The 27871-nt window shown below is 25.6% G+C and overlaps 5 protein-coding genes across 7 annotated transcripts; 2 read left to right on the top strand and 3 right to left on the bottom strand.

Moving 5' to 3' along the window:
- Window positions 1-881: 881 nt before the first annotated feature.
- Window positions 882-6035, top strand: LOC122848764 (uncharacterized protein DDB_G0283357-like). 2 transcript variants are annotated; one of them, XM_044147058.1, is made up of 5 exons: window positions 882-1177; window positions 1450-2321; window positions 2934-3814; window positions 3884-4102; window positions 4178-4361. In XM_044147058.1, the coding sequence occupies exons 2-5, from the start codon at window positions 1539-1541 to the stop codon at window positions 4269-4271; spliced, it is 1977 nt and encodes a 658-aa protein (XP_044002993.1). In that variant the 5' UTR covers window positions 882-1177; window positions 1450-1538; the 3' UTR covers window positions 4272-4361. The 2 variants fall into 2 exon arrangements, with proteins under 2 accessions (XP_044002993.1, XP_044002994.1); XM_044147059.1 differs by having other exon boundaries at window positions 882-2321; window positions 4178-6035.
- Window positions 5423-8618, bottom strand: LOC122848765 (actin, clone 403-like). The gene is made up of 5 exons (XM_044147060.1): window positions 8474-8618; window positions 8356-8400; window positions 7311-7795; window positions 6852-7230; window positions 5423-6638 (listed from the first exon to the last, which is right to left on the bottom strand). The coding sequence occupies exons 3-5, from the start codon at window positions 7434-7436 to the stop codon at window positions 6013-6015; spliced, it is 1131 nt and encodes a 376-aa protein (XP_044002995.1). The 5' UTR covers window positions 7437-7795; window positions 8356-8400; window positions 8474-8618; the 3' UTR covers window positions 5423-6012.
- A 392-nt stretch (window positions 8619-9010) lies between these two features.
- Window positions 9011-12498, bottom strand: LOC122848763 (histone acetyltransferase KAT2A). 2 transcript variants are annotated; one of them, XM_044147057.1, is made up of 4 exons: window positions 11095-12498; window positions 9716-11010; window positions 9408-9630; window positions 9011-9376 (listed from the first exon to the last, which is right to left on the bottom strand). In XM_044147057.1, the coding sequence occupies exons 1-3, from the start codon at window positions 12222-12224 to the stop codon at window positions 9437-9439; spliced, it is 2619 nt and encodes an 872-aa protein (XP_044002992.1). In that variant the 5' UTR covers window positions 12225-12498; the 3' UTR covers window positions 9011-9376; window positions 9408-9436. The 2 variants fall into 2 exon arrangements, with proteins under 2 accessions (XP_044002992.1, XP_044002991.1); XM_044147056.1 differs by having other exon boundaries at window positions 9011-9630.
- Window positions 12499-12624: 126 nt separating this feature from the next.
- Window positions 12625-21469, top strand: LOC122848761 (protein shuttle craft). The gene is made up of 2 exons (XM_044147054.1): window positions 12625-12780; window positions 17442-21469. Exon 2 carries the CDS (start codon window positions 17527-17529, stop codon window positions 20950-20952), a length of 3426 nt encoding a protein of 1141 aa, XP_044002989.1. The 5' UTR covers window positions 12625-12780; window positions 17442-17526; the 3' UTR covers window positions 20953-21469.
- Window positions 21470-22406: 937 nt separating this feature from the next.
- Window positions 22407-27239, bottom strand: LOC122848762. Its single transcript, XM_044147055.1, has 10 exons — window positions 26862-27239; window positions 26668-26760; window positions 26295-26490; window positions 26046-26154; window positions 25465-25566; window positions 24889-25309; window positions 24268-24822; window positions 23784-24205; window positions 23508-23715; window positions 22407-23443 (listed from the first exon to the last, which is right to left on the bottom strand). Exons 2-10 carry the CDS (start codon window positions 26693-26695, stop codon window positions 23214-23216), a joined length of 2271 nt encoding a protein of 756 aa, XP_044002990.1. The 5' UTR covers window positions 26696-26760; window positions 26862-27239; the 3' UTR covers window positions 22407-23213.
- Between the last annotated feature and the right edge of the window lie 632 nt (window positions 27240-27871).

Here is a 27871-nt window from a genome sequence, read left to right as displayed (position 1 = left end):
CAAGAACAACAGTAGCGCTGTAATCAGAAAAAAAATAAAATAAAAAATATGAATAATAATAATAATGATCGTAAAATAAAAAAAATAAAAATTGAGTGACACACAAATAGATTAAAAATAAACGTTTATTATAATATTCTTGATATTTAGTGATGAAAAAAAAAAATCTTATCATAATGTATAAATATTATTCATTTGATAAAAAAAAAAAAATAATAATAATAATAAAAATAGCGTTATATTTATCTAGACATGAAAGTTGAAGCTTATTTTTTTTTTACACATTAATACTTAATTAAAAAATTATAAATAATATTAAAAAAAAATAAATAATATTTTTTTCCGTGTATTACAAAAATTGATGTAAAAATTTTAAAATTTTATTTTTTTGATAATTCGTTTACAGCCGATTGTTGGATAAAATTAATATATATTTTTTTTTAATACACAAAAGGATATCCTTACCTTGAACAATTAATTAATCAATTTTTTTTTTGTTATAAAAATTAAGCTGTTAATTTAATTTAAACTTTTATATTGAGTTTTTTGTTTATTAGCAAAATAATATTATGGTAAATGATTGATGACTCTGGTAGACTGACTAATGACTATTTTTTTTATTTTTTTTAAAAACCAAAAATATCTATTGCTTTTCAAATAAAATGTAAATATTATTTTCAATATTGTTGTTGTTATTCTTTATGTGTGGAGATGAAGATATAAGACAATGTCATTCGGAAATCACGTGATGAAAATAATGGCGGGAAATAAAATGGTCGGTATATTTTTCTTGTTAATTTTTTTTTTTTTTTTAATACAATATAATAAGCCCAGAATAATTCTGTAGATGTCGTATGCATACAGTAGAGTTCGGGTAACGCCGCCGTGTATTGCCGTGCCGCTGCAAGCACTGGCTACCCGTCAGTAAACACCTCGTGTATAATATTTTTGATTTATAAAAAAATTAATATTAAATACACCATATAACTCCAAAACTACATTTAATATTAATAATTATATTTTAACAATATAACGAGCTATTAATCAAGTGCTAAATATTGTGTGGTTTTTTAAATTTAATGGTAAATGTGTGCATTTCCTTGTGATGAGTAGTAGTTCCGGGCGGGCGTCGAGGGGAAAAAGCTGAGTTTGTTCGTTCAATCGTTCCTTTTCGTGAGTGAGTGATAATAATCATGAAATAAACCTCAAGACGCTCCAAAAAAATATTATTATATTATTCATAATTAAAAAAAATTAAATTAATTTCAAAAAATTTAATTCATTTTTATAAAATTTTTAAATTTAAATTATCATAGATATATTTAAAAAAAAAAATTTTTTTATACCTACAATTAATAATTTATTTTTTTTTTTTTAAAATTATTAATATATTTTATTTATATTTCTTTATTTGATAAGTAAAAAAAATTATTAAATTAATTAATTTAGATGTATTATAAACGGGCGCGTGGTACGCTCAATGCGGCTGCCACAAATGTTGTGCTCAAAAAAAAAAGTGACAGTACGAAATTGGAATAATGTCAAATGTCTTGTCACAGCATTTGATTGTTGATAATAATAATGATTTAAATAAAAAAAAAAACAATAATAACAACAATAAGAAAAATAAAAAAACCAACAATAAAAGTCAATATTTATTGAATAATAAAAGTGATTCTTCTTCATCATTTTCGTCCTCTTCTTCTTCGTCGTCATCATTAACAACAACAACAACAACAACAACAACATCATCTAGCTCATCATTACAAACAATAGAAAGTTTGAGTGGTGATTGTTTTGAATCTTTATCATCATCTTCATCATCATCAATATTATTAAATTCATCAATAAATAATAAATTAAAAAATAAAAAACAAGATAGTGGTAAATTAAAAGCGGCTACGGCCGCATACAACATGGTAGCGGCGATGAACGATCATCTGTCGACCTCGTCGACGACAAATAGTGGACGTACAAGTGCACATGAAAGAATAACAAACGATTTTACAACTGGTTGTCAAACAATTGAAAGTGAAAATATTAAATCATCACCACCAGCTGGTATTTTAACATTTCCTTGTGATTTTGATCACATGTATGCAAGTATGACTGACGGTACACCAGCAACTGGAGCAACTGCAACATCAACACTTGGTGTATCATCACCTTTACGTGGTAATGATTCACGTAATAATGAATTATGTGAAATTAAACATCTTAAAGAATTATTATTATTACATCTTGATTTGATACAACAACAATCTGAACAAATTGTTACCAAGGATAAATTATTATCAGCATTGAGACAAGAAAATGAAACGGTAAGATGATTTTATCATGTCATAATATTGACTGATAAATATAAATCATTTACCTATTAATCATGTTCGTTTTTTTTTTTTTTTTTAAATTAACAAAATGATGATTATGTTTTTTATTTTCTTTCTTTTTTTTTTTTTCTCTGATGATTTTTAATTTTATTAATTAATTAATTAATTGAATATTAATAATAAATAAATTGTCAACTTGTCAATGTCACGGTCATCTCTCTCTCTCTATCATTTTCTATTTATTATTATTTTTTTTTTATTATGATTTTTCCATTTAGAGTTTTTTTTGTTTATTTTTAATTTTCACAAAAAGATGGCGTAGACAATATTAATTGGCGGCTCAATTGATAAAGTAGAAATTGACAATTTAATAGAGTCATTCGGCGGGATTTCAAAGAATTTTCCCCCACTTAAAAATATGTCAAGCATCGTGGCTTGTGTCTATTATTTTTCTCATGCAATATCACAACGTGTTTAGACATGTCGTTGGTTATTTATTATTTGTTAATTATTTAATTTAATATTATATAGTTATTGTGTTTGAATTAAAAAATTATTAAATTAAAAATGACGTTATATTATCGTGGAATTAAATTGTTGCAGCTTAAATTGCGGATTGAACGTATGGATAGACGTGTTAATTTACAAAAATTACGTTCAGAATCAACTGAAAATTCAGTAACATCAGATAATACTGGACCATGTTCACCACCAAATTTACATTCAGTCAGTAGTTTAAGTAATAATACTGGTGATTATATTAAAACAATACAAACTGTTGATAATGATAATAATAGTCAGCCATATAATGAAAGTTTTAAAATAAGATTGAATACAAGTGGTGGTATAACAACAGTTAAACAAGAGCCAATTGATAATAAACATGATAATGATAAACAAAATGTTATTGTCAATGATGAAACACGGTTAGATTGGGATGTCGGAGCTATTAGTAGTAGTGGTGGTGGTGGTAGTGTTGGTGGTGTTCATGGTAATGTTGGTAGTGTTGGTATTGGTGGTAGTAGTAAAAAAAAACGTCGATCAGATCCATTAACACCAACATCAGGTGGTGGTAGTAGTAGTAGTAAACGTAAACGTGGTGTATCATGTTCATCAACAATAAGCAATGATACAACATCAACAATACCAGAAAATAAATCAATAACAAATGATAATACAATTCATAGAAAATTTGATAAAAAAGGTAAATCATTAGTTAAAAAAGAATCATATTTAACAACTGAAAATCATTATTATACGGCAATTGGTGATCCAAATTATCAATTGAAAATTAAAAGTTTATTAAAAGATGATGATGAAGAGGAATCAAATTTAGAAGTACCAAGTTGGAGAGTTAAAGTATATACAAGTTGTTATACAATGGAAGGAACTGAAAATTTAGATGATGAAATATTTAATAAAAGACATTTAAAACTTGAGAATGATGAAAGAAGAAGAAAACGATGGGATGTACAGAGGATAAGGTAATTATTTAATTTATTAATTGCTTATTTTATTTATTAATTTGTATATTTATTTATTTTTTTTCATAGGGAACAACGACATATTGAAAAATTAAAACAAAGACAAGAACGTCAAAATCATCTAGCAACATGTTACAATACAAATCACACTGGACCATGTCCGACAACAGCTGAAGAAGAAATTGTAACAACACTTTGGCCAGAAATTGATCAAATTCAAAGTCTTCAAGTTGATCCACAATTACCAGTTGCAGCATTTGGTGCACCAATTCCTAGTTTTACTCCAAGGTAATTTATTTATTATTATTTAAATATAATAAATCTAATAATTTTTTATTAATATTTTTTTATTTTTTATTACAGTGAATTTTCATTACCCTGGTTGCTTACTACAAATCGACTTAAAAATCGACGACCGAAACGCTCGTCATCGGGTAGAAGAAAATCTAGGAGATAAATTAATTTTATTTTTTAAAATTAAATAGGTATTGGTATAATTAATAATATTAGAAACAGTCAATGGCATTTTTTTTTTTTTTTATTTATTTATTTTATTGTATTTTTTTTTTTTTGTTGCATTAACTGTTAATTTATTTTAATTTTTGAAAATGATGTTTATTTTTAATAATGATGGCAAGGCAGCACAAATTTTTATAACAAAAAAAATCTTGTTTAAAAAATAAAAAGCAACGAGATTTTCCAAAGATTTTAATTTTTTTTTTTTTATACAAATGAATGAACAATTAATGAAATTAATTTTTATTTGTTTTGTGTTGCTTGCTTGCTTGCTTTTTTAAATTAAAATTCTGTCATCGGTGATGGTAAACATCATTTAAAAAACTGCAACTTCCTTTGTTAAATAAAATCATTCGTACCTTGGTTTTTTATAAAAAAATCAATAATATTAGAAAAAACCCAGTTAATTTTTTTAAGTTAGAATATTTAAAACTCGTCTTCTCAAAATGACATATTATTGTAAAAAAAAAAATTATATAGAATCACAAACAGTGTAAACTATGAATATAGAAAATGTAAAAAATTATTGTCTAGAGTAAATAGCTCCAGTAAAGAAAAAAAAAATATTAAAACTTTTATGAATGTTTTTTAAAATTGTGGGGAATTTATGAAAATATAATTAACCATTTAATTATTGTTGAGCATAAAAAATTGAATCCAAATAATTTAAAGCGATTCAATGACATATCAACTTGAATTTTTTATAATCGACAATAAATTATAAATTTATTTTATTTATATATAAAAAAAAAAAAATAAAAATAAACAATAATAACATTACTTTGAGTCTGTTTATTTTTAATATTTTTTTTACATTTTACTAATTTTTTTTATTTAAAATTAAGACTCTTGTAATTATTTTATTTTATATATTTAATTATATTTAAAAATTTATTATTATATTTGCATTTAATTCACGTGATACTGAGAGTCAATTATATTTTCTTCCCCCAGTTTAAGCTGTAAGATAATATTATCTTAATTTGAAAATTAAATAAACAAATAAACATTTGTTTACATAAACTACTACTTATTTAAAATATCAAAAATAAATTATCGATTTACCGTCCAATATTCAATGACCAGGACTTGAAGAATCGAAGCTTTTGTGAGCCTAATAAGAGTACAATATTAATAAATATTAACTGTAAATAATAACAATAATAATAATAAAATAGAAGAAACAAATTTGAATGAAAAAAGTAAATTTGTTTTTTTCTTTGTCGTTTTTAATAATAATAATATAATAAATGAAGAGACTGTAATAACGATAGAAAAAGTAAATTGTTTTTTTTTTTTGTTTTAAAGAACGAATAGATAATGTTTAATTTAATTAATAAATGTGTAATAAAAATCATCATTAAATAATGTGAAAAAATTAAAATTGTAAAAAAGAATTAAACAAATTAATGAAAAAAAAAAAAACATTAAAACAGTGCAAATATATTTAATATAATTATCATTTTTTTTTTTTTAATTTCAAGCTCTTAATAATAGTAAATTTTAATAATAATAATCTTTCTTGAAAATAAAAAACAAAGAACATCTACTCAGTTAATGAAATTTGATGAAAATCAAAGTCATAATAATTTGTCGATTAGTTGTAATAAATATATATACTTAAATATTGTTTCGAAATAGATAAAAATATTGTAATTATTAATTGATAATGAAAATAATAATTAAAAACATTTTCGATGAACAATTGATGGACCAGATTCATCATATTCTTGTTTTGATATCCACATTTGTTGAAAGGTTGATAATGATGCAAGAATTGAACCACCAATCCATACAGAATATTTTCTTTCTGGTGGTGCAATTATTTTAATTTTCATTGTTGATGGTGCAAGTGATGTTATTTCTTTTTGCATTCTATCAGCAATACCAGGATACATTGTTGTACCACCAGATAATACAGAATTTGCATACAAATCTTTACGTATATCAACATCACATTTCATTATTGAATTATAAGTTGTTTCATGAATACCACATGATTCCATACCCAAAAAACTTGGTTGAAACATTGCCTCTGGACAACGAAAACGTTCATTACCAATTGTAATAACTTGTCCATCAGGAAGTTCATAACTTTTTTCTAATGCACTTGATTCAGCAGCTGTTGCCATTTCTTGTTGAAAATCAAGTGCAACATAACAAAGTTTTTCTTTAATATCACGTACTATTTCACGTTCAGCTGTTGTTGTAAATGAATAACCACGTTCAGTTAATATTTTCATCAAATAATCAGTTAAATCACGTCCAGCAAGATCAAGACGAAGAATTGCATGTGGTAATGCATATCCTAAATTTAAAAAAAAAAAAAAAAAAGTCATAAAAGGTAATTTGTATAAATTAAAAAAACGAGATTCCATTTAAAGTATTATGCCCATTTTTGTCAACATCAAAGTCCACCTAATTTGGCATCAGGCATCATCAAATTTATCCACAATAATAAATTGCATAAATGTAATATAAATATAAAATTGAAAATTAAATTGAATGAATGAAAAAATACCTTCATAGATAGGAACAGTGTGTGAAACACCATCTCCACTATCAAGAACAATACCAGTTGTTCTTCCGGATGCGTATAATGAAAGAACAGCTTGTATAGCAACATACATTGCTGGTGAATTGAAAGTTTCAAACATAATTTGGGTCATTTTTTCACGATTTGCTTTTGGATTAAGTGGTGCTTCAGTTAATAAAACTGGATGTTCTTCTGGTGCAATACGTAATTCATTGTAAAATGTATGATGCCATATTTTTTCCATATCATCCCAATTTGTTACAATACCATGTTCAATTGGATATTTAACAGTTAATACACCACGTTTACTTTGTGCTTCATCACCAACATAGCTATCTTTTTGTCCCATACCAACCATTATTCCCTTTAAAAATTATTCATAAAAAAAAAAAAAGAAATAAATTATCATGTTAAACAAGTAGTTGTTTTAAATTAAATATTTACTTGATATCTTGGACGTCCAACAATTGATGGAAATACAGCTCGGGGTGCATCATCCCCGGCGAATCCAGCCTTGCACATACCGGATCCATTATCGACCACCAAAGCCGCAACATCATCGTCACACATTTTTAATCACTTAATTTTAAATAACCAAAATAAAAAAAATATATATATTTTATTTGTGCACAATTAATTTGTTTTTTTGTTTTGTTTTTTGTTTTAATTGACTAGAAGTTACACTTGAATTTAGAGTATGTCTTCTTCACGAGTGGCCAGTGTAACAAGTCTCTTGAGACTTTATATCAACTCCCCTCTACAATTTCTCGGGTGTTACCCTGAGCATATATGGTAAAATGTAAACGTACAAATACTCTTGCTCTAAATAATCTCACAGCCTTTTACATAGTTTTTTTTTTTTTTTCTTTTTAATATTTATCAATGCCAAACAATTGTGTCTCTTCCAGAGAGTCCCAAGATATCCAAAGCTAATAACAATTAAATTTAGAAAAAAGTTTAATTTTTTTTATTTGTCAATTTAACAAGTTTCCTTTCTTCAAATATGCTCATGCTAATATCAGAAAATTTTCCCTCGACAATTTAAAACACAATTATTATATTTCAAGAATTTTTTTGTTACTATCTTTCACCTTTTTTTTCTTTTATTCTTTTACTATTTATTTTGATGAAATCGTTGGGAAAACTTTTACCAATTAATACAATTAAATAAAAATAAATATCAATAAATGAAAAAAAAAAAAAAAAAAATTTAATTTAAATATTTTGATGAGTGTGTTACTAATTGGTGTTTCTTGATGGCCAATTAAGCAAGTCCTCGTGTTTGTTAAATCTCGAAAATGAATGAAGCCGGTACAGACAAACAGAGCATGTAAAAACAATAAATTCTTTTTCCTTCTTAATTTTTTTTTAGACATTTAGTACAATGTTAATCATTTTTTTAAATAAATTAATAGAAAGATATGTAATTTTATAATTGTAAAACTATTAAAATAGAAAAAAACTACATTTTTATATTTAGAATACTTGCCTTTTTTTTTATTTTTTCTATCGTCCTTGACCTCAATCAGTTTATCTAAAAAAAAAAAAAATAAATAGATGGGCAATCTTTGGTGTTATTTGTCACGACCTAATTAATTAACACAAACCAAATTTGAATCGATGAACCTCGTCATCCAAAAATGGTATAAAATAATCAAGGTAAACTTGTCAAGTTAATTCAAACTTATCTACAAATTATTTATGGATATTTGTCAAAAAATATCCGTGTTTCAATTATTTTTTGAACCAACTAAATTCAGACAAGTCAACTGTTAAATAATACAAAAAAACAAGTGAATTTTTTTACATAAAAAATTTGTTTTTATATCAAGAATTAATTAAGACATGTGTGACAATTATTATCATTATTAATTGGATCGAATCAACTTAATTATATGATGAAAAAAATAATTTTAAATCATCAGTTAAATTGAGAAGAAAAATAGTTTTTTATTGCCAGAAAAAGAGAATTTTTTGCACAGCTACATAAGGCTATGTCATGATCAAGATATTGTTGGCTTTTTTTTTGTTTGATTGAATAAAATTTAGTTGAAGAATTTAACGCGTACATTGAAAAACTGCGTATGCACAATCGTCGTTCCATTGGATAATTCCAAAACTCGAAAAATACCAAGGCATCATTATAAAATCTCATCGGTCTTTAATTAACGGTTTTAATTTAATAGTATTAACTAGGGTGTAAAGTAGACTAGTAACTTGGTTATTCATATTTTTTTTTTTTTTTTCATTAAATATAATATTTATATACAAAACAATACAATTTTTTTATTTTTTTTTATATCCTTACTCTCGATTCAGCATCAATGCCCAGATCGTGTAGAAATTTCAATTGGAAATTAAAACATGATATAAAGATAAGGAAAAAATAAAAAAAAATAAAATAAAAAAAAAACATTATTTTTAAGCTAAAAAATAATAATATAATAATTTAAAAATGAAAAAAAAATATAAATTTAAAATAAGCGTGTAGATAGTAGTGTATTATTTCGAATAATATTTAGTTATTTCGTTTTTTTGTTTTTTTTTTTTTAATAATTAAAATACACTTATTATTTATCCCAAAGACCAATTTCTTTCATTCTTGTTTGAAAGTATTTTTCAAGAGCATTTGCACATCTATAATATTCAGTATCTGGACTATTGTAAAGACGACAATTTGTAAATATTCTTGTCATATCAGCAATGAATAATCTACGTGCAACATAATAACGATTTTTAAGTCTTTCAGTCATGGTTTTTAAATCTGAAATAATTATAAAATTAATTAATTTAATGAATATATATATAATGAAAATTAATTTGATATTATTATATAAAATAAAAATTACCCATTGGATATTTAATATGATCATAATAATCTGGTACATCATTTTTATCAACTGGTTTTAAAAATGGCCAAGCAGTACTATGATTTCTTACACTATTTAAAACATTTTTTAATGCATTATAAAGTGAATCAGTAACATCTAAACATGCTTCAACTGGTTCAGGACCTTGTGTACCTTTAGCAACACCTCTTGTTCTTGTTTGTCCATAATTTTTCCATCCAGTTTCACGTATACCTGGTATACATTCAACTGGTATACCTCTAACACCTTCTTTAAAACATGTTAATCCTGGATGTATTTTTTGTATTTCTTGTTGTCTTTGTTGTATTAATTTTTTAACAATTTCTTTTTGTTTTCTAATGACAGTTGTAAATTCTGTATAAACAATTTTTGAATTTAATTCACAATGCATTAATGTTGCACCTTCATAATCTTTAATATAACCTTGATACATTATTCTTGGTAATTTAATATCTTTACTAAAACCTTGTTTTTTAAAATAACCAATAGCAAATTCATCAGCAAATGTTAAAAAATGTATTATATTATTTTTAATATGATAATCTTTAAGCATATTCATTAAATGTGTACCATAACCTTTGACTTGTTCTTGGCTTGTAACAGCACAAAAAACAATTTCCGTAAAACCTTGAGTTGTAAACATACGAAAACATATACCACCAATTGGTCTACCTTCTTTAATTAATGCCAATGTTTTATGTTTTGGATCAAATACTAATTGTGATATATATTCTTTTGGCATTCTTGGTAATTGATGACTAAATACATTATGTAAACCAATTAACCATAACATTGTTTGTTTTGATACTGGTTGTGTTAAACTATTACCAATAACATGAAATTCAATTATTTTTTTACTTTCTTCTAGTTTAGCTGTTTCATCACGTGGTACATTTGGTAAAAATACAGCATCTGGTCCAGACATATAATTTGGATCATTTATTGTTGCTATTATTTCAACAAGTGTATCTTCTGATAAATCTTCAAATGCTTCTTCAATTTTTCTACGTTTAGAATCATTTTTAACATCACCATGTCCACGTTTATCACCAATTTTTTTAACACCAGGACTTATATTTATTGTTGTAAATGTATCTTTGTCATTTGGTGTTACTGTTACTTTTTCAAATTCACCAATTTTACGTGTTGTTGGATTATTTTTTGTTGAATCAAGTGATGATACATGTAAATGTGATGGTGGTACTTGTTTAAATTCTATATCCCATATTGGTGATGTTTTTGAATATATTTCAAATTCAAGCATTGATAAAAATCTGTAAAATAAAAACATAATTATTAACAACAATTAATTATGTTATTATTATTATTAAATAAATAATAATAACAACTCCACTTACTTTGGAAAATGTGTTAATACAAGTACTCTTTTATCTGGTGACATTCTATCTCTTTCACTGTGACATTTATCCATAAGTTGTCGACATACTGATTTAAATACAGCTTTAAGTAATGTTCTTCCAAATACAATTGTCGTATCAAAATGTGGTAATGAATCACAAAATGCTGGTACATGACAAAATACAAGCCATCTTGTATAATTAATTTTATAAATTGATGCTTCTTCAATTGATGTTGCTGGTATTTCTTCATCTTTTTTTTTCTTTGTTTCATCTGCTGTTAATTCTGTTGTTGGTGTTGTTGTTGTTGTTGTTGTTGCTGCTGTTGCTGCTGCTATTGCTGCTGCAGCTGTTATTGTTGTTGCATCTGTTGCTTTTTTTCTTGCTGATGGTGTTTCAAAATTCCAATGATTTAAACAATGAAGAAACATTTTAGCTAAATCATACATTGCTTGCCATTCACGTTGTGATACATGACCAAATTTATATAATACAAAATTTGTAATTGCTTTAGCAATACTTGGTTTTTCAAATGGTGGCTGACCAAGTGGTCCTTCAATTAATGGTTTTGTCATTGATAATATACATTTACGTAATAATTTAAATAAATAATAATATACTTTTTTAGTATCAAGATCTTCTTCTCTATGCATACCCATAAATATATTATCAACATCAACAACCATACCAAGAAGTTTATTTATTTCTTCATCAATTGTTTTAGGTAAATGACTTATATGATTTTCCAATGTATGTGTACAACTACGACATGGATCAGTAAAATTTGTTTGTGGTTGTTGTTGTAAATCATTTTTAGGTGATTTAATTGGTGGTTGACAATTTTTCCAACCATTACATTTACAATCATCAATTTGACATGCACTATAATTTGCTAATTTTAATAATTTTTTGCATAATGGCCAATTAAATACATGTTGTTTACGTTGTTGTATACGTTGAAGATTATTTTGGCGGCTTGCTTGATCTTGAGGTCTTGGTGAATTAACATCAACATTGTTATTAATAATATTACCATGATTTTGTGATGATGATGTACTACTACTAACTGATTGGCCAGCTTCCTCAGTTGGAATTGCTGCTGTTCTATTGTTTATATCTTCTGATGACATTTTATATTTATTTATATACACTATTATTATAACCTATATATATATGCGCTATTTTATTATTGTTATTTTATTCTTCCTCTTTTGGAATGCAACACACACACAGGCAAATTAAATTTTGCGTAACACAAATGGTGATTTAATTGAAAAAAAAAAACAACTATTAAACACTATTAAATTAAAAAAAATATATATATTGTTATTTTATATAAACAACGTTTTTTATTAATAATAATACCATTTTTTTGCTTTGCATTTGTCAAAAGCGTGTACTCCAATTTTTTAAGCATTTGTTTGTTTTAAAAAAATGGCCGTCAATAAACAAAGGCCATTTTGGATTTAAGAAAATTTTACTCGTGCCATCTAGCTAAAAACATATTATTATTTACAATTTATTTATCAGACAGCTGTGGCAACACTGGCCCAGCAACACTGTCATGTGTTGTTTCAAAGTCAGGAGGTTTTTTTTTTTTTTTTTTCTCTGAAAATGTAGAAAAAAATTTCATGTATAAATTTTAATTTGTAATTATAATAGTAATAATAATAATTTTTTTTATCAGTAAGTATATTTTTTTCATTTTAAATTATTAATATTACAAATTATTTATTTATAATAATTTTTGTATTTTTATTACAATTATATTTTGACAATTGAGATATAGGGGAGAGTGGTCTAATATGAGCAGGGTGTTCAATATGAGTAACCCTCAATTTTTATAAATTCAAAAATAAATTATTATTATTTTTTGTTTAAATAATTATATTTTTGTTGTTTTAACAAAAAGAACAATTCTACCATCAAATTGACCTGTCAAAAATTTTTTGGTTATGTTTTGACAACTTTATTAAAATGAGCAATTTTTTTTCTTATTTTAATTTTTTTTTTTTCAACACAGATGGTACACGACGATGCAAAATAATGAATGAATCCAAACACCAAACTAATCCATTGTTTTTTTAATTTTAAATTTAGGATTCAATTGGATTTTCATTCGTTGATTGACAATCGTTGTTTTCTAATTGTTGATTAATAATTATTGTAATTGTCCTCCATTACTCGTTTTATTTATTGTTACCTTTGTTGTAAATTGTTTTACATGCGTTGTTGTATGATTTTTATTTATTTCTGCTTTTTGAACAAAATGGCCTAATCAGTTCTAAAAAGAACAACAACTCGTCAAGACTGGGATCCAGTACAAATGGTAAGAGCTATTAATATTGTTATCATTGTGATCAATGAACCCGTCTTTAAGGTATGAAATTGAAGACGTAACATGAATCCTCGTTTAGATGTATGAATTTTGAATCCTTGACAATTTGAAGTGAAAAGTATAGTGCTCTGGTTTCCTTTGTTTTATTTTGCTACAAATTATTTTTGGATAGATATTATCCCTGTTTATAATATCACCAACAAGATATCAAAACAGTGTTACATAATATTGTATCTTCTGTTACATGGTTTCTTACATAAATATTATTGATTTATCAATATTATTAACATTGTCAAAGTGGTATATTGAAGCTACAAACTACCTGGTACAATGGTGATACTGTTGAGAAGTTTACAAAAGTATATTTATTTGAGGATAAGTTATCTGTTTTATATTATTTGCTAACAAGGAGAATATAAAATATTTTTATTTATTGTATTATTATTTTCTATGAATACGTTCTCATGATAGCAAATGGTAATATTATAATTGAAGTATTTACCCTTCATGATAAATGTGTTTCTTTTATTTTGGATTATGATTCAATCAGTAATATTTAGATCACCAGGTAGATTGTAACGTTATACCACTAAATAATGGTAATAATGATAATAAAGTCATATTGTAATACAATATAAATAGATAATTATGATAATACTAGTAATTATAGTAAGCAACACCAGCAATGGTGATATTTCAATATAAGTCATATACATTAAACATATTCAATTGAGTATTTACTCATTTAACATCATGAGATATTTATTAGAAAAAATAACAATACAATAAATAAAAATATTTTATATTCTCATGATAGCAAATTGTAAAATATTGATAGTGTTTATTTTGTAATAAATGTACTTTTATTCTGATTATATCAGTAATACCATTGTACAAAGTGTTATACCTATAATTATAAGTGATGATTTATCATCATTATCACCATTTTACCATGTGTTATAGTAATTATAAGAGATGATTTATCATTATATTACCATTGTACTAGTGGTATACAATAGTTTACAAACCACCTTGGTACAATGGTGATACTGTTGATAAATCAAGAATAACATACATGTACATAGTTATTGGAATATTATCATGTTTTTGATATTTTTATTTTAAACATGAATTATCAATTTTAAATAAATTGCTAGTTTTATTTGCCAATTTTTTAACTTCTTCTTTTTTTCTTCTTGTTTTTGTTTCTACAGGTTTAGAAGTTATCAAACAATTTTCACCCTAACCAAGAAAAGAATTAAAGACCATACATTATCAAGGTTCAAACAGGTACAGGGCTTGGATCCAAGCAACACGAGTACTACTAACTTGGTGTCCAAAAAATAAAATCGTGTCTCCTTATACCGGGTCATACTGGTAAGGACTGGTATCTTCTTTTAAAACATGTAATCCTGATGTAGTTTTTTGAAAGCCTTGAGTCTGTGTTGATATATCGAGCCATTTGATTTCAACCAAGTTGTTGTAAATTGTTTTTTGACTTGTTGAATTTAACAACAACAAAATATTGACCTGATGATGGTTATAATGTTGCAAAGATTTCACCAAATAAATTTTAATATCGACGAAACTAGTCATTCAAATGACCCAAAGACCGTCATCAAAATATTCTTTGTTTGAAATTTTAAAGATGATCAGGTCAACTGACAACAACCACCGTGGCAAGACCATAACCATCACCGTCTGTAACAGCATCAGGTGAACTGCTTCCCCATGTTCATTTTGGGAGGAAAAAAAAATGCACCATCCTTGATTGCTGTTTACAATGGAATGTTCTTGGGGAACAATGAACTAGATGGATGACAATAGACGTTTGCATTCTGGATTGAATGGTTCATCAAGTATACAAAACCAACAGCATAAATTTGTTCTGCTGATACTTTGATGGACACGTCATCACCAATAATCTGTTCAATTAGGTTGCTTGTTCCAACATTTGTGCCATTTTATGCTTACCTCCACATACAACATACAGATTGCAGCCACTGGATGTAATCATAATGTTGCCAGTCAACAAGTGCCTATGCTGAAATTTCCACTCAAATTCCACGTTCAGGACGAAGACTTCTCGAAAAAAGACATTGCAAAATTATGAGTCTTGCTCTGGTTAACACACAGAGCACATTAACAATTAATAGACATTTTGGGTCATTTTGCTACAGTAGAGTTGTTCAAATTCACCAAATCGTGTTGTTGAGACTTTTTGTTGGTCAATGAGCAGTTTGTAAATTGATGAAAACCCTTGTTTACAGCAATCACTCAACGACAACCATCAATCAACATCAGCAATATCAAACAGTCCATTCACTAAACGACAAACATCAATCCATCAACAATCATCAATTTATTACAACAATCAACAACAACTCACTCAAAAACAATAATCATAACTATCCACAATATCAAAATCACTTAAAACAATCATCAACTCATCTGACAATCAACATCTCTTTCAACATTCACATTTATCCACAATTGTCGACAACTGATTTAAAACAACTTTAATAACTCTTCCAAATCAACAATTGTCTACAACATTCATCAATCACACAATCATCAACTACAACAAACGACAAACTTGATAAAATTTATAATTGACAAACTTCAAGCATCTGCAATTTCATCAACATTTTTTTCAATTGTTTCATCTGCTGTTATATCAACTGGTAATCAATTGGTAATCAACTGGTGCATCAATTGCTGCTCAAAGCTGTCCATTGTTTTGATCAGGTCGTCCATCATATTATGATGATTCTGATGATGAAAGTAAACAAATAATAAAAGGAGACTTCAACACTTGCATTTCAGTGAAATACCATTATAAAACAAAATTTAAATATTTCTTTAGACAATACTGATCAAATGGAGCTGACCTGGCAAGTCGTGAGGATAATCGACATCAAGGTAATAATGTAATTGTCACATCATTAAATCAAGTACATCAAAGAACTCGAGGAATTTAAGAAAAGAACAAAAACAAGAAAATATTCAAAAAAAAATACAAAAAAATGTACAACAACGACATGGATCAGTAAAATTGTTGAAGACATTTAAAGAAGAAAGGAGTGCCTTGTATGTGAACAATTGTATTCAAACACAATTGAATGGATCCAATGTAATAAATTTGACTTGTGGGCACATGTACATTGTGTGAATGTGCTTGAAGAAAATTTGGGTAAACATCAAATGGTATTGCAATACTTGCATAAATTGAAATAATAAGTTAAAAAAAATTAGTGTGACAATGTGATACTGAAATGATAGTGTGATGAAATGTGATAGTGAATATAGTTTTATTTTGTTTTTATATTATTTGATTATTTAATTTTATTAAACTATATTAGTATTAATAGTTCAAAAGTGAAATAATAATTAAAACCAAATATTAATTTTAAAATATAATCTGATATCAATATAAAATATAGTGTAATTTAATGTGTTAAAAATGTATGCTTTTTTTTATGCTTATAGTTATTATTATTAAAATTACTATTATTATTAACATTTTAATGGTTAAAAATATTATTTTAATATTAAATATAGAATACAATTTTAATTTTTCAAATTGATGGATTAAAAATATTTGATAGCTTATGCCATCTGTGTTAAAAAAAATTAAAATAAAAAATAAACTTGTTGAAACAACATAACCAAAAATTGTCAGGTCAACAAATTGTAAATTGTTTTTTTTGTTGAAAACAATAAAAATAATATATTTAATTAATATTTAAATAAAAAAATAATAATTTATTATTAATTTATAAAAATTATTTTATTTATTGAACATTTTGTATATTTTGACAATTGAGATATATAGTTGACAAAATAATTGGCTTTGAATTTGCTTCAAGATGTTGGAAAATATTTTGAAGCAGGTTATGGTTTGTTTGGATTAGAGAAGACAAAAAGAAAAACAAATATTAAATTCATTTGTCTATTACAATATTTTCATGTATGTTTTAATAATAATAATTTCTGTTTATCTTTTTAGCTAAATCATTGTATTAAATAAATAAAAGTGAGAAAAATAAAAACAACTGGTGACTGTAGTTTTTTTATAATAAAATTGGGCCAGTATGGCCACTTGGGATGGCTCATACGAGGGTGGCCCTCATGAGGATCCCTACTATTCAACATACTCACAACAATCAAATCAATCATTTGTTTATCACAACAATAATCCATCAACTTCTGGTAATTCTAATCAATATTCACAATCAAATTCATCTGGTAATTGTTACTTTGAAAATAATCGTCAAAAAAAAACTTACAATAATGATCAATCAAGAAATTTTACATCTCATTCAACATCAACATCAAATTTACATCCAGGAGCAAATGAATTTGTACCATCAACAAAACCAATTGATCCATCAAGAGTATTTTTTGCTGACAACAAAAATCGTTCATTAAATAATCGTAAATATGACAATAAAAGAAATTCAAATTATCAACGTCAAGATGATTATCATCGTAATTCATCATACAGAAATATTGATAAAAATCGACGAGGTCATCAACAAAGTAATAATACAAATACAAATTCTACTGGAGATTATGATAATCAAGTTCATACAACAAGTAATAATTATGAAGATGAAAATGTTGTAGACAGTACTCAGTTTAAAGAAACATCTGGAAGAGGAAGTAATTATAATAAATCTCGTGGACGTGGTCGTGGTAATGGTAGATATCAAAATGATAGATATTCAGCAGCACCATCATCATCATCATCTTCATCACAACAACAACAATCAAATAAAACAAATGAACAAAGTGTTGTTAATAATTATCAAAATACCACAGTAAAAACAAATAATGATTCAGTTGAAGTTGAAAAAACCCAAAAACCTCGTGTAAAAACAACAAAAGACTACAGTGATGATCCACGTGATGAAAGATATCGTAAAAATTTACAAAACAATGATGATGAACGTCAATCAATAAAACATGATAATAATAGCAAAAATAAATTACGTAAAATTAAAAAAACTGATGATTCTAGTTATCGTGGTAGACGTGATTATTATGATGATAAATCAGCTATATCAAATAATCAATTATCATATAAACGTAATAATTATAATCAAGATTATAATAATAGTCATAGAAATTATTTAGATAGAAATAATAGAGATGATGATAGACAACAACAACATCACAAAGATAATAAATATATTGATGATAAACAAAATTGGCGTGGTAATAAACAATTAACTAAAAAAATAATAATAAAAAAATTTGATTATGATGATGATGCAAGTCAAAAAGAACGTTTAACTGAACAATTAAATAAAGGACAATTAGAATGTCTTGTTTGTTGTGATTATATACGTCAAAAAGATTCAACATGGTCATGTGTAAATTGTTATCATGTATTACATTTAGAATGTATTACAAAATGGGCATTATCATCAAGAAGTGAAGAGAATGGTTGGCGTTGTCCAGCATGTCAAAATTCAAATATTGATATTCCAGATGATTATTATTGTTTTTGTGGTAAAATACGTGATCCAGAATGGAATAGACATGATACAGCACATTCATGTGGTGAAATATGTGGTAGAGTACGTCCTAAAAATAATTGTTGTCATAAATGTACATTATTATGTCATCCAGGTTCATGTGAAGTGTGTGTTGCAATGGTATCACGTACATGTGGATGTGGTAAAATGACACAAAGTTTAAAATGTTGTACTGATACACAGCTATCATGTAATGATAAATGTGATAAATTATTAAATTGTGGTAATCATAAATGTGAAAAAATATGTCATCATGGTGATTGTGAACCATGTGATAAAAAAATTCAACAAATATGTTATTGTGGAAAAGAAACAAAAGATATTATTTGTAATACTGATAAAAATCATAATTATACATGTGATAATATATGTAATAAACAATTAAATTGTAATAATCATTTATGTATGAATAAATGTCATCCAGGTGATTGTGATGAATGTCCATTTGAAGTTGATAAAATTAAAAGTTGTTACTGTGGAAAAACACCATTAACAGAAAAACGTAATAATTGTCTTGATCCAATACCAACATGTGATAAAATATGTTCAAAAATATTAAAATGTGGTCAACCAAGTTCACCACATACTTGTAAATCATTATGTCATTCAAATACCTGTCCACAATGTGAATTAAGTACATGGGTTAAATGTCGTTGTGGTAATATGGATCGTGAAATTCCATGTATTGATTTAACAACAAAAGCTGATGATGCTAGATGTGAAAAAAAATGTATTAAAAAAAGATCATGTGGTAAACATAAATGTAATCAACATTGTTGTATTGATATTGAGCATGTATGTCCATTGCCATGTTCAAAAACATTAAGTTGTGGTAGACACAAGTGTGAATTAACATGTCACAAAGGTAGATGTCAACCATGTTATCGTAGTAGTTTTGAGGAGCTTTATTGTGAATGTGGTACTGCTGTTATTTATCCACCAGTACCATGTGGTACAAGAAAACCAACATGTACTAAACCATGTACAAGAGAACATGCTTGTGATCATGATGTATTTCATAATTGTCATAGTGATACAACATGTCCACCATGTACTGTACTAACACAAAAATATTGTTACGGGAAACATGAATTAAGAAAAGCAGTACCATGTTATGTCAAAGAATTATCATGTGGTTTATCATGTAATAAACCAATATCATGTGGAAGACATAAATGTATAACACTTTGTCATGCTGGTCCTTGTGAAAAACCAGGACAAGTTTGTATACAACCATGTACAATATCAAGAGATATGTGTGGACATCCATGTGCTGCACCTTGTCATGATGATAAATGTCCAGATACACCATGTAAAGAAATGGTTAAAGTAACATGTACATGTGGTCACAGATCAATGACACGTGTTTGTGCTGAAAATTCAAAAGATTTTCAACGTATTGCAAGTGGTATACTTGCTAGTAAAATGGCTGATATGCAACTTGGTCATTCAGTTGATCTTGAAGAAGTATTTGGACAAGGAGCTAAAAAACAAAATCAATTAAAAACACTTGAATGTAATGATGAGTGTAAACTTATTGAACGTAATAGAAAATTAGCACTTGGTTTACAAATTGTTAATCCAGATTTAAGTGGTAAATTACAACCAAGATATACTGATAATATGAAAAGTTGGGCTAAAAAAGATCCACATTTTTGTCAAATGGTACATGATCAATTAACTGAATTGGTACAACTTGCTAAAACATCAAAACAAAAATCAAGAAGTTATTCATTTAATAATATGAATAGAGAAAAAAGAATGTTTGTTCATGAAGCATGTGAACATTTTGGTTGTGAAAGTCAAGCTTATGATCAAGAACCAAAACGTAATGTTGTTGCTACTGCTGTTAAAGACAAATGTTGGCTACCAAGTTATAGTCTACTTGAAATGGTACAAAGAGACAATGGTCAAAGAAAAGTTCCAAGGCCAATGCTCAATATTAGAAGCACTGCAACTTCCACAACATCACGGTAATTATAATAAACTTTTTTTTATTTTTTGTTATTTAAATAACAGACATTTATTTATTTATTTTTATTTTTATACATGGAATTTATTTTTTTGCTAGGTTATTTTATATTTATTATTTTTATTAATTATTAAACAAATATTTTTCTTTCTCTCTTTTTTTTCTCTCTCAATAAATAACGATTATCGATAATAATTTTTCAATGAATACAGAAGCTTTACATTCTTCCATTATTTTTTTTTCTTTTTTTTTGGTATGTTAATATCAATTTTTTTTATTTTTTTTTTCTGATGGCAGCTTGGATGAACAATAGCTATCGAGTTTGACTTATTTATTTATTTCCATTGTCAATCGAGTGAATAAAAAATTCAATAAATGTCATTTTTTTGACAAAAAAAAAAAATATGGGCTTTTATTTTACAAGCCATTTACAAGTTTTCAAAAGAATATAATTTTTTTGAATGAAAATTGAATTTATTTATAACACACACAAACACGCAACAGTCTTAATTAATTTCCCAGTAACGTGAAAATGTTAAATTAAATAAATAAAATTACTTGTCTTATTGATAAGAAACTAAGCCGAAATATACAATTTAAAATAAAACGAAATAATGATTTTTAATTTTTTTATTATTAAGAATCCCTTTATTAATAAGTAATGCATGTTTGCAAAATTAATTTTTACAGATAAATTATCAATCATCATCGAAAAAATTAAAACAAGAAACAAGTGTCTGTTGAATTATTATTATTATTTTGTTTTTGATATCATGACAATGATAATCATACAATGAAGTGAAGAAATAGATATATTTTAATATCTATTTTATAATAACAATAATTATTATTATTTTTATTTTTAATTAACAATTGAATACATGAATTTTTAGTCAATTTAAAGTCAATATTTATTATCATCAAAAAAATTTAAATTCTTATTTCTTCTAATTATATTTTTCGATTGAAAATATTTTTAATTTTTCAATCAAAGAAATAGATTTATTGGCTTTTATTTTTTCTTACATTTAATTTTTTTTTTTTCATGATTACCATTCGCATATAAATAACATTTTTTATTGATAAATATTAATTTTCTTTAACATTTTAAATAGATAACACAAATATTTTTAATAATTATTAATTTTTCTTTGGCACATTTAACATTAAATTCCTGAAATCTAGATTTTTTTTTTAAGTAAAAAAAAAAATCGACATTTATTACGAAAATACGGTTAATTTAACTAGGAACTATTGAGAGAAAAAACATTAAGATGTGTATCACATGTAGAATCACAACATCGCCACATATATTATTTAATAATAATTATCATTCAACAAATTAATTGATAATTATTTAATTAACAATCAATTTTCAGTATTAAAATTTTCTTTTTGTATATATATTATTATTAATTATTATTACTATTATTGTGTTTGAACATTTAACAGCAGGGCACTTTGAAAGGAGGTTCACATTACAAACCAATTAACGATGTACAATTAAGACACGTATCCAATTTTTTTTTTTACATCTATTATAAAATTCTAAGAGTCTCAAGTGTATTATTTAATTATTTATATACAGTTAGATGACAATTAGTCAATAAACTAACGAAAAAAAAAGTATATATATATTTAAGAGTAGAGGAAAAACCTGCATGATAATTTGAAATTTAAATTGATTGGGTTTTTTAAATACTTGATTAAAATATATAAAGAACTTTTTTTTGTTTTTTCTTTTTACTAAAACAGATGAGTCATTTGATAATGTGTTTTTTTCCAAATATACAATTGATTATTATTAATTTATAATTATTATTCTTATTTTAAATGTTGAACACAGTTCATCGTTTTAGAATAATTATTAAAGACTGCAATCTATCTGTTCTCTATATAGATTTATTCAAAAGTAGTTTTAGTTTTTTATTTAATTTTTTTAAAAATCTATTCAATCTTTTCCATTTTCTTTTTTTAAATTTTCACAGCATGCAAAGTGTTCCCAAGTTTCAAGATTATATATAATGTCAATTTGAAAATTTATTGCATTAATATATTTTTTTTTTTTTAAATTTAATCATTGACATAAATATAGAAAAAAAAAATGCCAAATGCAAATTGAGACAATTATTTGAATTTGAAAACATTTTATCTTGATTATATAACAATAAATAAGAAGACTATATATGTATAGGAAATATATTTTTGTTTTTTTTTTCAGTCCATTTTAGTTATATTGCTTTATTATAATAAATATATTTCCTTTTTATAAATATGGATTACCTCCATGTTTAATTCTATCGCTGTAACTTCTGTAATTACTAAAATATTGATGTCTTGGACTGACTGAAGGTTGTTTTGTTATACTTGCCATTGCACATCCCATAATAAGTTCTAAACCTCGACACAAAGTTTGATATATTAACCAAGGCCATGGTCGTGGATAATCATCAGGTTTTGGTTTTATTCCTTGTCTAACTGTCTCACCCAATAATCCTAAAAGAAAAAAATTTTATAAATTAAATCTCTTATTTTTTGTTAAATAAAATATCAAACTAACCATATGGACCAAATATTCTTATTATATCAGCAATACATAATATTATTCCAAGTATTGCTGTTGCATAAGTTACATTTAATACTTTTTTAATTTGATTTTTTCTTGCTGCTCCAATATTTGTTTCTGGTATATAAAGTGGTACATCTGATTTAGCACGATTAACATATGCAATATGATTTAATATTGCATGTAATGTAAAATCATTTCCCTAAATTAATAAAAATAATTTAATTTAATATTTAAAATTATGATTTTAATATTTAATAATTTACTTACAACAACTCTATTGTCTAAATTTGTTCTATCACCAAGTAAACTTGATGCAACAGTTATATCATCATCATCATTTTTACATGTATCAACATTTTTCCATGTTAAACTTTTTTTTCTATTTTTTGTATCATCAATATTATATTTATCATTTTCATTCATTAATGATACTTTTTCATTAAAATCACCTTGATCAGAATCTGATTCAGATCTTTCTTGTATTTCCATATTAATTAATGATGTTTGAAAACTTGTTGTTATTTTATCTGGTGTTTTAATACTTATTTCACTACAACGACGACTTGAATTCATTTGACGTATTTGTGATAATTCCGAATTACGACGATATGATATATCAGAATTTCTTCTTGATTCTGTTGGTGTTTTAACTGCTGATAAACCACCAAGATCTGAATTTCTTCTTGAGCCTAAAAAATTAATAAATACATTTAAATTATAAATTTTAATTAATTTTATTTAAATGTATTACCTGATGGACTGACATCAAGAACTTGTGGTAATTTACCACTTTCATCACAATTTAATCTTTTTGGTGTTCTATTACCAAAATCAGAATTTCTTCTTAATTTAACAGCAAATTGTGAACTTCTATTTTTTTCATGTGTAAAATCTGAACATCTTCTTATGTCTGTTTTACTACCAGTTGGTGTTGGCATATCAGAATGACGTCTTGTTATACTATCTGGTGTTCTTGGTCGATCAATTATTTGTGAAAAATTATTATCAGATAATGTTGGTGTTGCTGTTGATGAATGATTATTTGTATTATTATCATTAACAAATTTAACACTACAATCAGATGTTCTACGTGATCCTTTTGATACATCTGATCCTCTTCGACTGTTTGATACTGAACTACGACGACTTGGACTTGATACTGTTATTGTTGGTAGATTTGCAACTGATGGTGTTGGTGTTGGTGGTCTAACATATACCTCAGGAACTGTTGATGATGTTGATTGATCTTCATTTATATTTTTTATTAAATTACGTGATGGTTTTATTATTTGTTTACATTTACGATCTAAAATTAAAAATTAAATGATTTATTATTGTAGATTTATTATAAAATTACTAAATTAAATTTCACCTTTTTGAATGTCATCAGTATCATCATTTATTGAAATAACTGTCTCATTATTATCATCAGATATAATTTTTGAATTGAGCAATGTTGGTACTAGTGCAGCTGCAACTGATGTTGCTAAATTATTATATGGTGCTAACATTGCAAGTTGCATTATACCTTTTTGATTACCAATTGAATTTTCACGTGTTAATAAATTATTTGGTAATGTACGTAATAAATTCATAACTGAATAACCAGCATGTAAAAATATTAAATACAATATAATACTCCATCCAAGAAATATTGTTTGTACAATATATTTTGTTATAAAATGATTATGCAATGCAAGTGCAACATCACTTGCAATAATACAAAAAAAATGACATGTTATTATGAAATTGAGGCACGACTCTTTTTGCAATTTTTCTGGTCCAAATTTAAGCTGCGTTAAATAAATAAAATAAATCAATGATAAATTATTGTAGCTAATTTATTTATTATTTGTCAATTTTTTATCTGATAAATTTATTTGATTGAAATATTATAATATCCGTTTGTTAATTAAAACTTTGTTGAAAAGTATTTTTAATATTTTACCTGTGTTAACTGGAGAAAAGCCAACTGGATGAGACAGAAGGCCGAGGTCACACATGGAAAACCAATGTCCCACATTATCGAGCCAATTACTTTTGGCATTGTCTAAAATTAATCAATTAATCAATTTATCAATTTTAATTATTTATTTTAATTTTATCATCATTTGTTTTTCATTTTAATTTTTTTTTTATTACTTTTTTATTTGTTGTGATATATTCTTGACTAAATTAAAATTTTAAATATTAAAAAATAAAATTTAATTTTTAAAATTGAAAAATAAACTTTATTATCAAAGTGTTTATTATGTCCCAAGGGAACTGAGCGATACACCGAGAAATATAGAGAAGGAGAGAGAGCCAAGAATAATTGGTTTAATAAATTAATTTACCTTGTTGAAAATTTTGTTAAATATTCAACATAAAAATAAAAAAAAAAGTAGATATTATTTTTCAACGTATAACCGAGGATTTTATGATGTTTTTTTATTATTATTTTTTTTTAAATATAAACTTAAATAGATGGGTAAAAAAAAAAAAAAAAGATAGTAATAAAAAAAGTATATAAATTTGTATTTTATTTACCTCTTGAAGATTGTACGGATCTATAAAGAGGCTTCCAGAGCGTGATACCCCCAGGATACAAAGGAAAATGTTGATAGTTGACATGAATGGGCGACTTGAGATAAGCGATCTACAAAAGAAAAGATAAAACAAAAAATAAACAGGCATATAAGTTATTGCAAATAAATTTGAATTTTTATATTCATGATAAACATGGTAATTTAAAAAAAATATATATAATATAAAATTGAATATAAAATACATGATTACCTTAAATTTAAAATTGTAAATAGTGTGTAGAAACCAAGAACAAAAAATAAACATGCAAAGCCATATGTATGAAGTGAATAAAACCATCTTAGGTCTTGATTAACAGAAATCCAAGAAGGTGAAATTACAAGTATTTTTTGTAATGTTGTTGTATTACAATTGCAATCATTTCCAGTTGAATTATCTCTCGTTACATCTGTAAATATATTTTTAAAAATACCAAAAAAAAAATTCATATAAAAAAATATAGTTTTATATATTATACAAACGATAATCAATAATATCACGCGGTATAAAAAGATAAGCATCAAGTTGATGTTTAAAATTTATCCAATAAATATATTATATTAAAAAATTTTAATAAAATACTGACCATAATTAATGCTTGTCGGTTTATCCATAATCTTGAGATATCAAACAACAACAACACATAACTGGCCTTCAAATTATATTATCACTAAATTATCTTGATGATAAATTTTTCATGTGATCAAAAAAAAATCAAGTAAATAATTAAAATGATGTTTTTATTTTTTTTAACGATCAATTATATAGATATCTTCCCACCTGATAAATATATAATATATTTATAGAGAGAAAAAAACAAAAAACAAAAACAAAAAAAAAATTACTTTTACACAACAAGTATGTATTGCAAAGTGTTTGGCAGACAGCAGCAGCAGAAGCAGCAGCAACAGGCTTTGCTTATACAGAGTAATTTTGATTTTATGTATTGGGGGGTACCGCCTACTGTTCTACCACCACTATCATCATCACCACCACCACTACTATCACCACCCTTACCAGCCTTACCAGCTTTACCACCCTCCTAACGAGCCGGGGGTAGTATATACTAGATTTTTCATCTCTTTTCTGCCTAGGAGTATTGATCTTGTTCAAAAGAGACCTGGGAAGGGATACAGAGACCAACCAACCAACCAACCAACCGACCAACCAACCAACTAACCAGTCAACCAGTCTCTCTTTCTATAAACACTTTTTTTTTTTTTTCAACTTTTTCTTCTTCCTATTTTTTTTTTTTTTATTTTGATATTGAATTGGAGCAGATGATGGTCCAAAGCTCTTGATAGATTTTCTGAGAAAATAAATATAAAAAATGTATCTATTGATGGAGCTGAGGAGAAGCTGAAATCAAATATTTAAGCTTATGATTTTAACACACATGTATATTAGAAAAATCTTGTTTGTTTATTTTTTTTTTCAACCTTTTGAAGAGATATTTTAATAGAGATAGTCATCTTGATATACGACCTAGTTATTAGCAAGTACTTGTAAGGTAAATAAAAATTTATCAGCATGGATAAATTTATGAGACATTGAAAAAGAAAGAGAGAGTCAAAAATAGAGAGATGCTTTTGAGTTTACAAACTCAATCAGTCAAACTTGAAATTATAATTATGAACTTTACTATTAATCAATATTTTACTAGATAATTTATTAAGTTTAAATGAAAATTTGTAACTTTTTAATTGTCATTATTTACAAGGATACTTTTTTAAATTTATAAAAAATTTCTTTTTTCTTTTTGTTGTTCTTTAATGTTTTGATTTTATTTT

The sequence above is a fragment of the Aphidius gifuensis genome, linkage group LG2, assembly GCF_014905175.1.
Source record: "Aphidius gifuensis isolate YNYX2018 linkage group LG2, ASM1490517v1, whole genome shotgun sequence".
Taxonomy (NCBI): domain Eukaryota; kingdom Metazoa; phylum Arthropoda; class Insecta; order Hymenoptera; family Braconidae; genus Aphidius; species Aphidius gifuensis.
Note: the sequence above shows the minus strand (reverse complement) of the source record. Positions and strands in the feature narration are given on the sequence as shown.